A 13,568-nucleotide genomic window follows, 5' to 3' on the forward strand; every position below is an offset into this window, starting at 1 on the left:
CACCACCCTCCTATTCTCCTCTCGCAAACTCCATCTTCCACCTCTTCACCTCTCACAATCTCCATCTTCCACCTCTTCTTCACAAACACCATCCTCCTCCTCCTCTTCTCTCACAAACACTATTTTCGCCACATCTCTCACAAACTCCATCCCTCCTCTTCTCCTTTCACAAATTCTGTCATCCTCCTTTTCTCTACCTCTCTCAACACCATCTTGCTCCTCTCCTCTTTCACTATACTCTTGGCAACACCAGATCTGCCAGTGTATCCTGTCAAATTCTTCAACATCTTCATCCTGTTTACATTAGAATCACTTCTCACTTTCTCCATCAGCCTCTTAAGAACTATCCCACCTATTTCTGTCTTGCCTGTCAGTAGTCTGTTTTAACACAACAGCCAGGACAACCCCATTAAATATACATCTGCCCTCACTATTCCCCTGCTCAGAACACTAACCCTACCTCACCCTGGGAAAAGTGGCCCCTACCATGGCAACAGGTTCTTCACATAGGCTGGTCTGGGTCTTGTTACCTATTGTGCCCTTATCTCCAACCTGCACTTGGGTCCCTGCTGTCCTGGAATGCAGGAGACACTCCTACCTTGAAGCTTCTGCACCCCTTCTTCCTTGCCTGGAAAGTCTATCCTCAGATGTCCATCCATGTGTCCATCTCCCAGTACCCAAGCTCTTGGTTCACAGAGCCACACTCCAGACCTTCACACCACTGCCTACCCTTCAGCATTCCTATCTCCCACAGTTATTACATGGAACAAACCACAGGAACTCATTTTGTCCTTTGTCCACCAGAATACACACTCCATCAGACATGGGTTGTCTGCTCTGTATTTTGCTATATCCTGGCACAGAGAATACACAGAAAGTACTTAATAAATGTAGAGTCAATGGGCATAACACCAGTAATGATAAAACCAGAAACCTCTCCCCACAAAACACCATCTATACACCCTAGGGTACAGTATTTCCCCCAAGGAAATACAGGTACTGCATTTGGTTCTTAAGCAGGAAAGATCTCCACAGGCTCCATCCCCGGGGGCAGGGATAACACTCTCACTAGGCATGGTGAGGGCTTTAATAAAAAAGTGACTCTGATCTAGAGCAGTTTATGCTTCTGAACAAAATTAACAATGATTTGGGATAGTTAATACAGATCAAAAATTAAAATCCACTGTAAGGCTCTAAGAATGAGTCTGATGGCTTCAGATTTCCTGGTGAAGTATGTAGGGATCCAAAACTCCAGAGAGGGAAGCAGGCAGCAGTGCTCATGACAGCAGAGCAGGGAGTCAAGCAAACCCAATGGAGCCACTGTCAGCATTCAGTCTGCAGTCTGCACAGATATTATTCAGGTTTCTGCTCAATGAATGAGTAAGCGAGTGAAGAGAGAGAATGAATAACTGATTGAAGGTTGGGGGGGACAGAAGTTCACAGTGACCCTACTGTGTGCTCTGGTATGGCCTTTCTGTCTTGTGTTCTTAGGTGCTCATGTGCTGGTTGATCTAGATTGGGAAACAGTCACATGGACATACTAAAATCCAGACTGAGCTAGAAGCAGAGAGTACTGACAAGAGCTGAAACACTGCGTCACAGAATAGAAGCTGAACAGAAAGATACAAAGAGAGATTTCATAGGGAATAAAAAATAGGTCAGCTGGTGAGGGGCCATCAGGAACCCTGGACAGAGGAGGTTATATGCCTGAACTCATGGTTTTGGGTCCTGGTAGTGGGTGGCTGGGACAGTCAAGAGAAGAGAATGAAATCTAGGAACAAAGAAGTCAGTGCTGAGGCCATGCTGTGAGGGACACTGAAACCACTGGACAGTGGCATACCTTGGTGTAGAGAAAGACCATGATACTCCCTATTCCCGATTCCCAGGTAAGTTACCACGCTGCTGGCTACCTGTGCAGAGCAGGAGCTGAGGTAGGAAAAGAATTCTATGCTTCTTATCATGTACTTTGGGATTGCTGTGATTTTTTTGTTGCTGTTCATTTATAATGAGTATATGCTACTTTATAATTAACAAAAGCTACAAATCTGGGAGAGAGGTAACATATGAAAAGGAAGTCAGAGACAGGAGTTTATTAAGGTCTAAATTTAAATCAGGTGGTAGAAGAGGCAATGAATCAATGCGAAGGGGAACCCAGAAGCATCACTGTTGAGCCTGAGTAAGACACACAGACAACCTCAGGCACTCTATCAGCTTCACACAGCAGTAAGGGACTTGTGTGTTGTCAACAGGACTGAAGAGTGAGCTGCATGGAGACATGATGGAAAAGGAAAGGGAGGGCTCTGAGAGATGCTCATCTTCATAGACTCTTTCCCTCAACTCAGTCATGCAATTGCTGCCATCAGACATTAGCTGTAGAATTAACACTGTGATTGAGAGGCCTAGCTGTTGTGTACTGGACGTACTTTCCTCCAGCCAAAACCTCAGTGCTCTTTGTCCTTGGAGCACTCCTTTCTGCTCATCTGGTCAATATGTTACCCTCTTAATACCCAACCCTCTGCCAGCTGCACACACTCACTGCCAGCCAGCTGGACCTGGGCTGTTATCCCCTTCATCATCAGCACCCCACCAGGATGCCTGACTCTGCATCCACAGCTTATGAGTAAGTGTCCTAAAGGGGTGTGAGGGGAACCCCTTGTGCCAAGCTGTGCTCAATAGAAAGATGTCTCATACATACTAATGAATGACATTTTTCAATGAAAAACTAAGCATTCAGAACAAGGTTTAACATCTGTTCCTTCATCATTGACCTTGGCAGTATTAAGAGAAGCTTAATCAAGGGTGCAGAGGACAAATCAGATAAAATGCATAATTCTTCCTATCTACTCTGAACTTTCAATCCTAGAATGAGGTGACACTTAAAGGTCTATTTTTCAGGCCCACAGAGGAAAAGAGACATTAACAGAAGCTAGATCACCTACACTATTCTTATTGTGGCTAATCATTCTAACTTCAGAAAGTTCACTCCAAATCAAAGATTCAAAGTGCTGCTTCTCAAAGACATGTACAGAAAATTAAGGCTACTTTTTTGACCCAGTTAAAATGATGATTACATGGGGTTTTATCTTCTTTATCAATTGTAAGTTCAAAGTGAAACAGCTTTTTCTTCCAAAGAAAAAAGGAAGCACTGGACACCTGCTGCAGTTTTGGGTCACCTATAGTCCTTGGGTCTGGACATACATTTTGGTAGGAAGGGAGAAAAGAAATGCAGAGAGGGAAAGAGGGCCCCAGACTTCAAGACAGTGGGGGTAGGGGGTTGTGGTGGGGGTGGTGGAAGAAAGTGTGCTTTGCTCAGTCCCAGGAAGCACAGTGTTGTTACTGCAGAATACCTCTATTACTGAAGACCCATGATTCCTTTCCACCATGCACAGTGTTATTTCAGAGGATTTGTGTATAAATTTGGAGGGGGTAAGTGGGTGAGATTTCAGGAAAGAAAGATGAGGCTCTGAACTACCAACAGGTCTGGATTATATTCTCCAGTTCTGTGTGTATACAAGAAAAAAATCATTTCTCAGACATGACAGGAAAAAGAACATATGATGAAAAAAACAGAAACTCATGCAAATCTTTTAATGCAGGACTAGCAGCAACATATTTCTATTACAGTTTCTTTTAAACTGAACTTTTGTGACCTATACCCCATCCTAACTGTGACTTAAGAAATCTCCACATGCAGTAGTGGCTATTTGGAGTAAATGTGACACACTGAACATTTCTAGATATGCATAACCAACTTTAAACTTTAATTTTCTACAAAAACTGGAAGACAATAAAAAAATCACCCAGAAAATTTACAACTGTGCCATCAATTATCCAATGCCAATAGCATAACTGATCACCAACCTTCAATAAATTTTATGACCCCTAATATTAAATAAAGCTCAGAGTGGCAGAGGAATATAAACCCAATAAATATTATGTTATCTTCACTATAACTGAAATATGAAATTAATTTCTGCTTTAAATATTACAAAAATCATGCCTAGTCTAAAGCTACCAAACTTCTATCAGAGAAACAGAAAGCCCTTTACATGCATAGTTGCTAAGAATACAAAGGTTTTATTGTATGTAAAAACATACAATAAAATCAGTGATTAGACCCTGACACTCCGGAGGACAAGGATCCGACTGTCCTAACCCTGCACTTTCTTAACTATCATTACGCAGGGATTGCTGGTGACCACACTATAGCTGTCTAACCTGCTCCCAAGCTCATGCCATCTCGAGTTTTTATCTGGACACATTACATACTTGAGAGAGACCACAATCCCAGCCTCCTGCAGCTGGAACTCCAGCCTACGAGGAGAGGGCAGACATGATTCATTAACTGTGGGTTGTACCAACAAAGCACAGGGGTGCTTTCCCACTTATCCCACAAACTGGAATGTGGTGCTTACTATCCCTGGGACCATACAGATGTGGATACACACTCAATTTGGCATAGCAACAAGACAGAATGTCACTCAACCCCCTGACAATGTTACTGAACAAAGTCACACTTTCCAGAGAGAAAAATAAACTTTGGTCTTGTGTAAGCAATGATTGTTATGTCCTTGAAGCATGCTGCCAAACCTGCATCTTTTAATCTTCTCATATTCCTCAGATACACTGTGCAGATTATCATGAGAATTAAATGCATTAAATAATAGGGAGAAAGAGTATCTGTGTGTGGATGTCAGGTAATTTGCAGCCTCATTCCTTAGCTAAATAACTCACTTCCTCACACCAACCTTCTGAGTGGGTAATTCTCAGCAAAATTACAAGGTGTGGAGCTCGGTGGTGACCTGAAAAACAGAGAAGGCCACAAGTCCAGGTTGGCAGGTGGTGGCTCTGCCTGGCAGGGACTTACATGCTGTGATCAATGGTGCACTGACTGTTCTTCTTTCCAAGCTCCTGGCTACAGGAGTCACATCTTTTCCAACCATCCTCAGTTTTAATCCAGCTCCATCCAGGAGATCTCCAGTCCTGACCCAGAAATGGCATAGTTCTCCTATAAAAAAGTTAGTTTACATTAAAAATACACATATATAATGAACAGATATTTTTTACTTGGAACATCTGCTCATTGAAAGAAAAAGTTCTTACTTAACATTTAAATGCTTGCTTATCACTTACTATTGGATAGCCATGGTAACAAAATGACGATGACATGGTACTCTGGCCATATTAAAAGTGATAATCTGAGGCAAATATAGGTGGGTTTTCTAGCTCAATATTGTGTGTATCATGAAAGGTTTACCCCATGTGAGTCCTGAGCTCATACCAGAAACATCACAAGAGTGAGGGAATACTGTTCCAAAAAGCACACCCTCTGCCAAGAGTCAGGGGCAACACCACCTGAACCATGATCCCCGTTCATGCAATTCAGGGAAGTTAATGTGGGTGATGTTCAATACAGGAGACAGGGGCAAAGGCATAATAGTTACATGAAGCAAAGGAATAGGCTTCACTCTGAGAGCGATGAGGGAACAACTTTGGGACAAGCTGTCAAGTTAGACATATTTGCAAAAAACTATGACTTAAAAAATGACACAACACCTATTATTACCCTCACCTTGACTAGAATTCCCTTCCTCTTCATCAGTGTTTTTCAACCACAATACCACAGTCTAGGAATTTTAAAACTACCAGAGCTTTCCCCATCAATTAATAGGATTTATCTGGGGTGAGGGCTAAGCAAAGTATTTCTTAGTGGTCTAAAAGTGATTCTCACACACAGTGGAAGCTAAGAACTGCCTAGATGTTCACACTACAGATTCACCACGTCACCTCCCCAGAGGCTACCCCTAACCACACTGCAAACTCCTCCCTTCTTCTGCCTCCACACACCCAATCAGGCTCTGCCATTATCCAGTGTCTATACTGGAACAAGGGCTGTCTGAAACCATTTATGTGTTCATTGTCTGTTTTCCTACAGGAAAATGTAATGCCTTGTTCAGCTCTGTACCCCAATTTCCTTGAATAGTGCCAAATATGTGGCAGGAGCTCTGTGAACATCTATCTGATGAATAAATAAATAGATAAATGAACATAGAGACCCATGGCTAAGAAAAGAGACTAGAGAGAAATATAGAAGACCACCAGCATTCAGACCAACCATAGTCATGGAAATACTATCACAGAGAATGCAGCATGGGAAATCAAGATGGCCATGGGGAGAACTCCAAGGAACACAAACAGGTAAGGGACAAGTAGATAATGATGAGCTGAGAAGGGAAACTGAAAAGGGAAGGCCAGGAGGTGGAGGAAAGGAAGGAAGTCAAGAGAAGAGCACATTTTAGGAAAGAAATGGTAAGAGGAAAATGTTATAAAAAACAGTATAATACATGGTAAGAGTTGAAAAATAGACATTTTTTAGCTTAGCTATAGAAAAGAACATGAAGACCTGCACATAAAGAGCTTCAGCAGAGCAATGCTCTATGAATTTCATGATCAAAGTAGATTTGGATACTCATGATACTGAGTACTGACATCACAGAACAGCATTTTAGGAATCTCACCTTCAAAGCAGACTTGGAAGGATGGGGTGCAACTCAGTGGTAAAATGTTTGCCTAGCATTCACAAGGCCCTGGGTTCAGTCTCTACCACTACAAAAAAAAAAAAAAAAAAGATTCAGAGGATTTCAATATTACATCACTGAAAGTACTTGAAAGATTCAGGTGTCCAAATATCACGCCCCCCCACCACAACCAATTTTGCACAGCTAACAAAAACTAGGTTATCAAAGGGCATTTACACTAAAAAAAAAAAAAAAGGAATAATATACACTTTAATGCTACTCTTGGGGCAACTCCAAGTGTTCAGTCCCTGCCCTGGTATATTAAACATGCACTGAAGTCAAATTTCTTTACACTGGAGGATCTCGAAATCTTATGAAAAATATTACTAATGCCCAAATAAAGGGCTACTTTAACAAGAAATACTGGGCTTGGACTAAATGCCATTATGATAGGTACTCTCCCTTCATGGAGGAAAACCATCTAGCTGAGCAACTTAAAAAAAAATTTAGAAAACTAAAATTATACAAAAACCCCAAATACAGGTAACTCAAGTATATGTTTATATGTGTGTACACATGCAATGTTGTAATATGAATACCATATACATGGTAAAGAGATAACAATTAAAAAAATTTAACTAGAGAATATAGTAGTAACTATAGAAAAAGGTCAGCTAGAAAGGCCCTGAAAACAGGCCATGAGGCTGGCCCTGCAGTATTCTACATGAACGGAGAGGACTAATAGTTACAGACACAGTACATGAAAAGATTAAGGCCAGAATGCATGTGACACAGAGAGAAATAGAAAAAACAGGCTGGTTTTGTGGGGGCCTGACAGTAAGTTAGGAAGGTGACTGCACTCAGATCATGGAAGACTGTTGAGCGTTAAAGGTATTTGGAACCTATTCTCTGAGAACTAAATAAAGTGAATGGTGGTATTTACAGAATGATACTATTTAAGGGCCTGTAGGGTAGAAAAGGAAGAACAGAGACAGAAAAACAACACCTGAAACAACAGACCTTTATCCATGTCCTGTGTAGATCCTTGTCCTCAGATAACAAATTCTTTTAAAGCTTGATGCAGAAAACACTGTATTCATCTAGGTAGACACTATGCTCCCTTCCCATCTACTACACTTACCTTCTGGTTTCAAAACAATTCTGAGGGCATTTATGTAAAGAGCCCCTGTGGTGTTTCCGGTAATAATAATCAGTTTTTTCTTTTGTTTTTTTTACAATTCTACACAGACTATGACTTAATAACTTGAAGAGAAATGAATATTGTTCAATATGAACTTTTTTAGTTATGAAGTAGCTTTTTTTTTTTAATAAGGCTGGCAGGATCGCAATGCAGCTAATGGACCATGGAGCTAAAATCAACCCACACCCAATTTTTGACACACAGGAAAAGATCTCTCTCTACAATTGTATGTATTTCATAGATTTGCCATGGCATGATCTCTGGGTCATGAAGAGTTTTATTTTAAAGTATAATCTAGAACTGGAGGTATGGCTCAAGCAGTAGAGCACCTGCTTTGCAAGCACAAAGCCCTGAATTCAAAACCCAGTCCAAAAAAAATATTATCTATACAATTCATGGACGAAGGCACAGACTCTACAAACAATAATAAAAAAGCCACTGGGGTCAGGTGTGGTGGTATATGCCTGTAATTCCAGCACTCACAATGCCAAGGCAGGAGGATCAAAAGTTCAAGGCAGCCTGAGCTGCAAGAGCCTGCCTTAAAAAATCAACCCAAAACAAAAAAAACCAGACAAGTTGCAATTTAAAGGCCTGTATCTCAAGTTTTCAGAAACACCCCCAATGTAAGCATTTGATTTTGAAAGACAGAAAACAACGTCACTGACCTTTTAGAATGATGAACCACCACTTTTTACAGGAATTTCTCTACTCCACTAAAAGACAAATTGCTAGAGCTTCATAAATGTATTTCAATTAAAATCATCTTTGAGAATTTGTAAGTACAAAAATAACTAGAAGTTAGTACTGAAAATTAATAAGTATGTATGAGCAACTACTCAAAGGGAGTCCAGTTAGTTGTGATATAGCTTGTCTAATCTGCAACTTTTAAGCATGTTTTATACTAATTAATGTCAGAGAGCATACAGGGCTGAACTATTTTAAACATATGCTTGGTTTCTACTTTATATGGCAGGACATAGGGTGAGGTACTGCATGAGGACTCTACAAATTCATTTCCCAGTAGGAACTCCTGGCAATGAAAGGACCTGAGCTAACCAAGAAATGTCTTTCCTGCAACACACACACTTTCTCCTAACTCATGAGAAGAACGACAAGCATTTGTTAGAACTTAGTTTCTAAACAATCTCCATATATTACTTCACTTAGTCCTCACATTGCCCTCAAAGGAAATATCACTCTCATTTTACAGGTTTAATTCCCTGTTTTAGAGATGGAGACAGAGACTTGTAGAATGGGATTTAAAATTATGGACTTTTACTGTAAAATCTACGCTCTTAACCACTATGTTTATAGCAATCCCCAAACACCCTATTGAAATGTGCCATAAAAGTATAAGGACTTTTTTTAACCTTATAAATTTGGTTATCTTTTTAAAAAATTAGATGAAAAGAAACTGAATAACCAGTACTTACAATTAGTTAAATTTCAAAAACTATAAAAGCTATGATTATAAAGCAAGAGCTATAAACAGTATAAACAAAAAGAGAAACAAGTTACAAGAATAATGACAAAGCAGCTTGAAATTCAGAGAAAAATGTTGATAAAGTAACTTATTATTCTCCCTATTTCTTCTTTTTCATTATAAATTTTGAGAAAATAATTTTATTGTTCTGGAATAAGAAATAACTGGTCTTCAATTAGATAAGCATTTGATTTTTTCTTTATTGCTCTCTTTTTCTTCAAATATTTCTAACTTAAGGACAAAAACACTTAGTGTCAAACAAGGACGAATTTGATGGAGAAAGGACGTGAAAAAAGTGTAAACTGCAGGCTAAGCATCAGAAATGGAATTTACTCCAAGGCGGCCTGAGAGGGTCGCAGATGCTTCTTGGGAAAAGGAGAGGGGAACAGGACAGACAAGAGAAAGCTGTCTTCTGATTAGGGTCAGGTGATGGGAACATGGAGCAGGCAAGAAGAGAAAACTTTACTGGGTAATAGTTCTCTAAACTCAAAACGTCGACTGCAAGAAAAGTCAAAATAAGCCCACTGCATGGGTAAGGATGCAAAATTTGTGGCCAGCTGCAAGAAAAACGACAGGAGAGACCCCCACTGCTCTGAACGGGGCAGAGCCGTCACAGGCCCGTGCAAAGCGGAGGGGTGCAGACACGTGGGCACCCAGGAGAGGCCTGGGGTAGGGCGGAACCCTCAAGGTCTAGAGAAAGGTGAATAAGCGCAGGGCAGGGGCCCCACGGAGCCTCAGAAGACCGCTGAAGGCAGACCACTCCGAGGGGTGCTCCACCTGATGACCCCTCCTCACCCGGGACGTCCCCTCCTCACCTGGTGTCCCGTCTCCTCCCCACCTGGCGGTCCCCACTAGACGCGCAGCGGTCCCGGAGCGCACAGACGGTGGCGTCCGGCTTATTGCCGGAAGTGGTCCGCCTCTCACTGGGGCGCGCCGCGGGAAGCCCCGCCTCCGGGCTCGCTGATTGGCCAGTGTGGTGCAGCGCGGCCGTGTTGCCACCCGGTCCCGGAGCCGCGCTGCGCGCGTGCGGAGTAAGCACTGTTTGCCCCACTCGCCCCCGCTCACCGCATCCTCCCCGCCCGTCCCGCGGCCAGTTAACCTTTGACCCGCTTCGCTTGCCAGCCGCGGTTTGGTGGCCAGTACGCCGGCCGGCTCATGGAAGTGCCGGGCGGAACTTTTTACCTGGTCTGGAGTGGCAGGACCGGTGCTGCCGAAGCGCCGCTGGCCGCGGACGCTCCTCGGGACCCTGCAGACGCCGTGCGTCCGGGGTGCTGCTGTCACTCCCGGCATCGTCATCCACAGGCTAATGGCCGTCAGGGTCGCCGGCGCCCACCTCCGCCACCCCAGCGACCAGTGTTCCAGCCCAGCCAGGCTCGGGAACGTTCTGGGCCCGGAAGAGCCGCTTGGGTCTGCCCAGCTTCCTGTGCAGTCCTGTCCAGCTCTGGGGCTCAAGGTCATTCTGTCTGCAGAATTTAAGAGCATCCTTTAGACTTCCTAGAACGCTGAGGATGATCCGGACGAGCATCATCGACACAGCAGGATGTTTTCCACCTAGGAAAAGTGTAGGGTCAGTGGGAGGGGAGGGGAGGGGAGGGGAAGAATAAGCAGCTGGTAGGGCCACAGGTCAGAGGGGTTTGAATCCACAACTGCCGCAGAGCAGTGCCTGGAAAAGGCCTTGCTTGGCCTGTGCCCTTCCCTCATCAGTAACACAGACCTACTTGTAACATACCTTAGGGACTTGCTGCAAGCACAAACGAGATAACACGTGCAAAATATTTAAAATGGTGTCTGGTGTGTAGTAAGCAAATATGTTCACTTGTAATATTTTCCATTTTAAATGAGTGTTTTAAAATTTGGAACACATTGCAGGAAGGAAGGTATTTACATTTGGAAAATATTTTTGTAAATTATTTCTGAAGTATCTATTCTAACAGTGGTTATTTTTGTTGTTTTTTTTTTAACCACATGCTTTTCAAATGTTAGCACCAATTTTGGACTGAGTAGGCAAGATAGGTTGCACATCCTTGATTTAGGCACCTGCCCTCTCCTTCCCTTCTAAATAATTCTCAATGATTGTGTTTTTAGTTTCTCTATTGAACTTGTTGAGGTATATTTGCAAGTAAACCATATTTATAATCCAGAATGTTGGGTGATGGTCAAGTTTTGATCAAGCTTGCCAAGCCAAGCTCTCTCCACCCAAGGACTATAAAATATAGACACTCTTCAATTTATAATGGTGTTCATCCTGATTACCTCATACAATTTGGAAATTCTCTAAGTCAAACAAATGTAAGTCAAAGACCACCTAATTTGATAGCATCCATACAATTCCTTTTCAAAGAATTCTACTGGCTGTATTGAGAGCAGCCAAAGCAATAGCAGGATCTCACCAAAAAGAAGAGTCCATAGAGTAACACTAGGAGTCCACGTATTAACATGAGAGCCCCAAATATAACAACAGAATCCACAAAGCAACAACGGTAGCCCACAGAGTAACTGCAGAAGTCCACAGAGTAACCTCAGGACCCCTCAGACTATAACTGCAGGAGTGCACACAGTAACAACAGATATCACAGACTAACTGACCATAGAGTAACCTCAGGACTCCTCAGAATAACAGTAGAGTTCTATAAAGTAATCTCAGGAGTTGGTTGAGTAGCCTGAGGGGCCCATAGAGTAACTACAGGAGACCTCTGAGTAACCCCAGGGGACAACAGTGATAGAAGAAGCCCAGAGGTGGTTCAGGCCAATTCAGTTGCCAAATACTCTTTGAGGAGTATTGCTGTGGTCCCTGCTCTGGCTGTCTTTATGAGATGAACATGTTCCATTCCCTCTGCAATTTTACCAGTAGAGGAGGAGAAAACACTCAGGGGCCAAGGAAGGCCTTCTCTAAGCTTGTGGTGCAGCCAGGAAGCTTAGGGAAATCTCTAGCTGGATGCTCAGGATGAGGACACAGTGAGTAGCAAAGAGATGCCCACTTTCCACAGAAATTTTTTTGGCATTCAACTTATGTAAGAAATCTATATACTTGTGTCAGGAAAAATGTCACTTTTTAAATTTTTCTTTAAAATAATCCAAATCTGAAAGTAGCCAAGGAATTGCTGCCCTTCCCATGCCAGGGTCTCATGCATGGGGTGGTTGCTGGACACAGGCGTAAAGGCAAGTTCAGGACCCGTGTGCCCTGGGTATACCTTCACAGCCACCTCTCCTGGCCTTTCCTGTGCTTCACAGACAAGGTGTTCACCATGCCCTTGGGACACATTGGGCTCTGTCCCCTCCATGCTCAGGAACTCATCCCATTCTGTACCTCCTCTCTTGAACCCAGAGCATAATATGCTTAAGGGGGTTTTTATGAAATGTATAAAGACCATTTCCACACGGTAATAATGGTATGGTAAGAAATAAACCAAACCACCTGTACAAAGCCCCAAAACACCAACACAGAGCCCCATCACCTTGGCATGGAACAAGGCTTATGCTCCTGTGACCCTGTGCTGGGCTCTGTGAGAGATCTGCCATACAAAGTGCAGATCCCCGATCTTCAGGAGCTTGCCACTAGGGTGACACATGGCCAATAGCAGTGAGAACTGCTATTGAACCAGTGCTACTGAATGAGTGGACATGTAGGGAGCTCAGCAGTGACTGGAGGTGTTGCAGGCTGTGAGCTCAGACAACATTTGGCAGCCAAAAGCAAGAGATGGACTGGGGCTGCCTTGCCTGAATACTGATGTGCTTCAGATCTCTTGGCTGGAGTAAGATTTCAGAGCTGTATACCCAGTCCAGCAACAGCAGTATATTGAGTGTGTGATGTCAGAATGGGAAGGCCTATGTGAAGATTCATGGGTGCCCACCCAAAGCTTACCCTCAACTTGCCTACACAGACCTGATGTCTGTGACTTCCCTTCCAGTTTGAAAACCCTCTCTGATACCACAGTTTGTTGCTTCCATGCACAACTTGAGAAGGGTGGACAGACTTGGGACCAATATCTGCATTCCTGGGTTTGCTACTGTGGGCCCGTAACTTACTCTTGGTTTCCCACCTGCAAGTGGGGAAGGCACACACACAAAGGCAGCCAAAGGTGGGTCTAGAGTTGGATTTGTCCAACCCACATTGTGTTCCTAACCTGCTGGTCTGCTGTCCTTGCAAAGCACCTCACTGACCAGCTGTTTCAAGTTCTCTGCTTCCTCCCAGCCTCCTGGGGGCTCATACCCTAACTGTTCAGTAGACAATCACAGCATCTTATGACTTCCTCCAGCTGTTTAAATGTCAGCCCAGGCCTGATCTCTACTTTAAAAAAAAATCTGCTCCCCATGGAGACTGAAAGCTCTTTGAAGGCAGAGAGAAAAGTCACATTGTTTTGAAAGT

General features: G+C 43.1%; 1 protein-coding gene across 8 annotated transcripts in view; it reads right to left on the reverse strand.

The window, feature by feature from the left end:
* Window positions 1-10,587, reverse strand: part of Fbxo25 (F-box protein 25) — a 41,463-nt gene extending 30,876 nt beyond the window's left edge. For 4 of the 8 annotated variants that reach the window (XM_074055358.1, XM_020180421.2, XM_074055357.1 and 1 more), the window contains exons 1-3: window positions 10,018-10,126; window positions 6,519-6,606; window positions 4,868-5,008 (exon numbers count right to left, since the gene is read on the reverse strand). In XM_074055358.1, coding sequence (XP_073911459.1) covers window positions 4,868-5,001 — 134 coding nt within the window. In that variant the 5' untranslated portion in view covers window positions 5,002-5,008; window positions 6,519-6,606; window positions 10,018-10,126. Of the gene's footprint in view, window positions 1-4,867; window positions 5,009-6,518; window positions 6,607-8,384; window positions 8,406-10,017; window positions 10,127-10,384 lie in introns of those variants that run through there. The other 4 variants (XM_074055353.1, XM_074055354.1, XM_074055356.1 and 1 more) reach the window with 4 other exon arrangements.
* Window positions 10,588-13,568: the final 2,981 nt, after the last annotated feature.

This window comes from Castor canadensis, chromosome 14 (genome assembly GCF_047511655.1).
Source record: "Castor canadensis chromosome 14, mCasCan1.hap1v2, whole genome shotgun sequence".
NCBI classification, from domain to species: domain Eukaryota; kingdom Metazoa; phylum Chordata; class Mammalia; order Rodentia; family Castoridae; genus Castor; species Castor canadensis.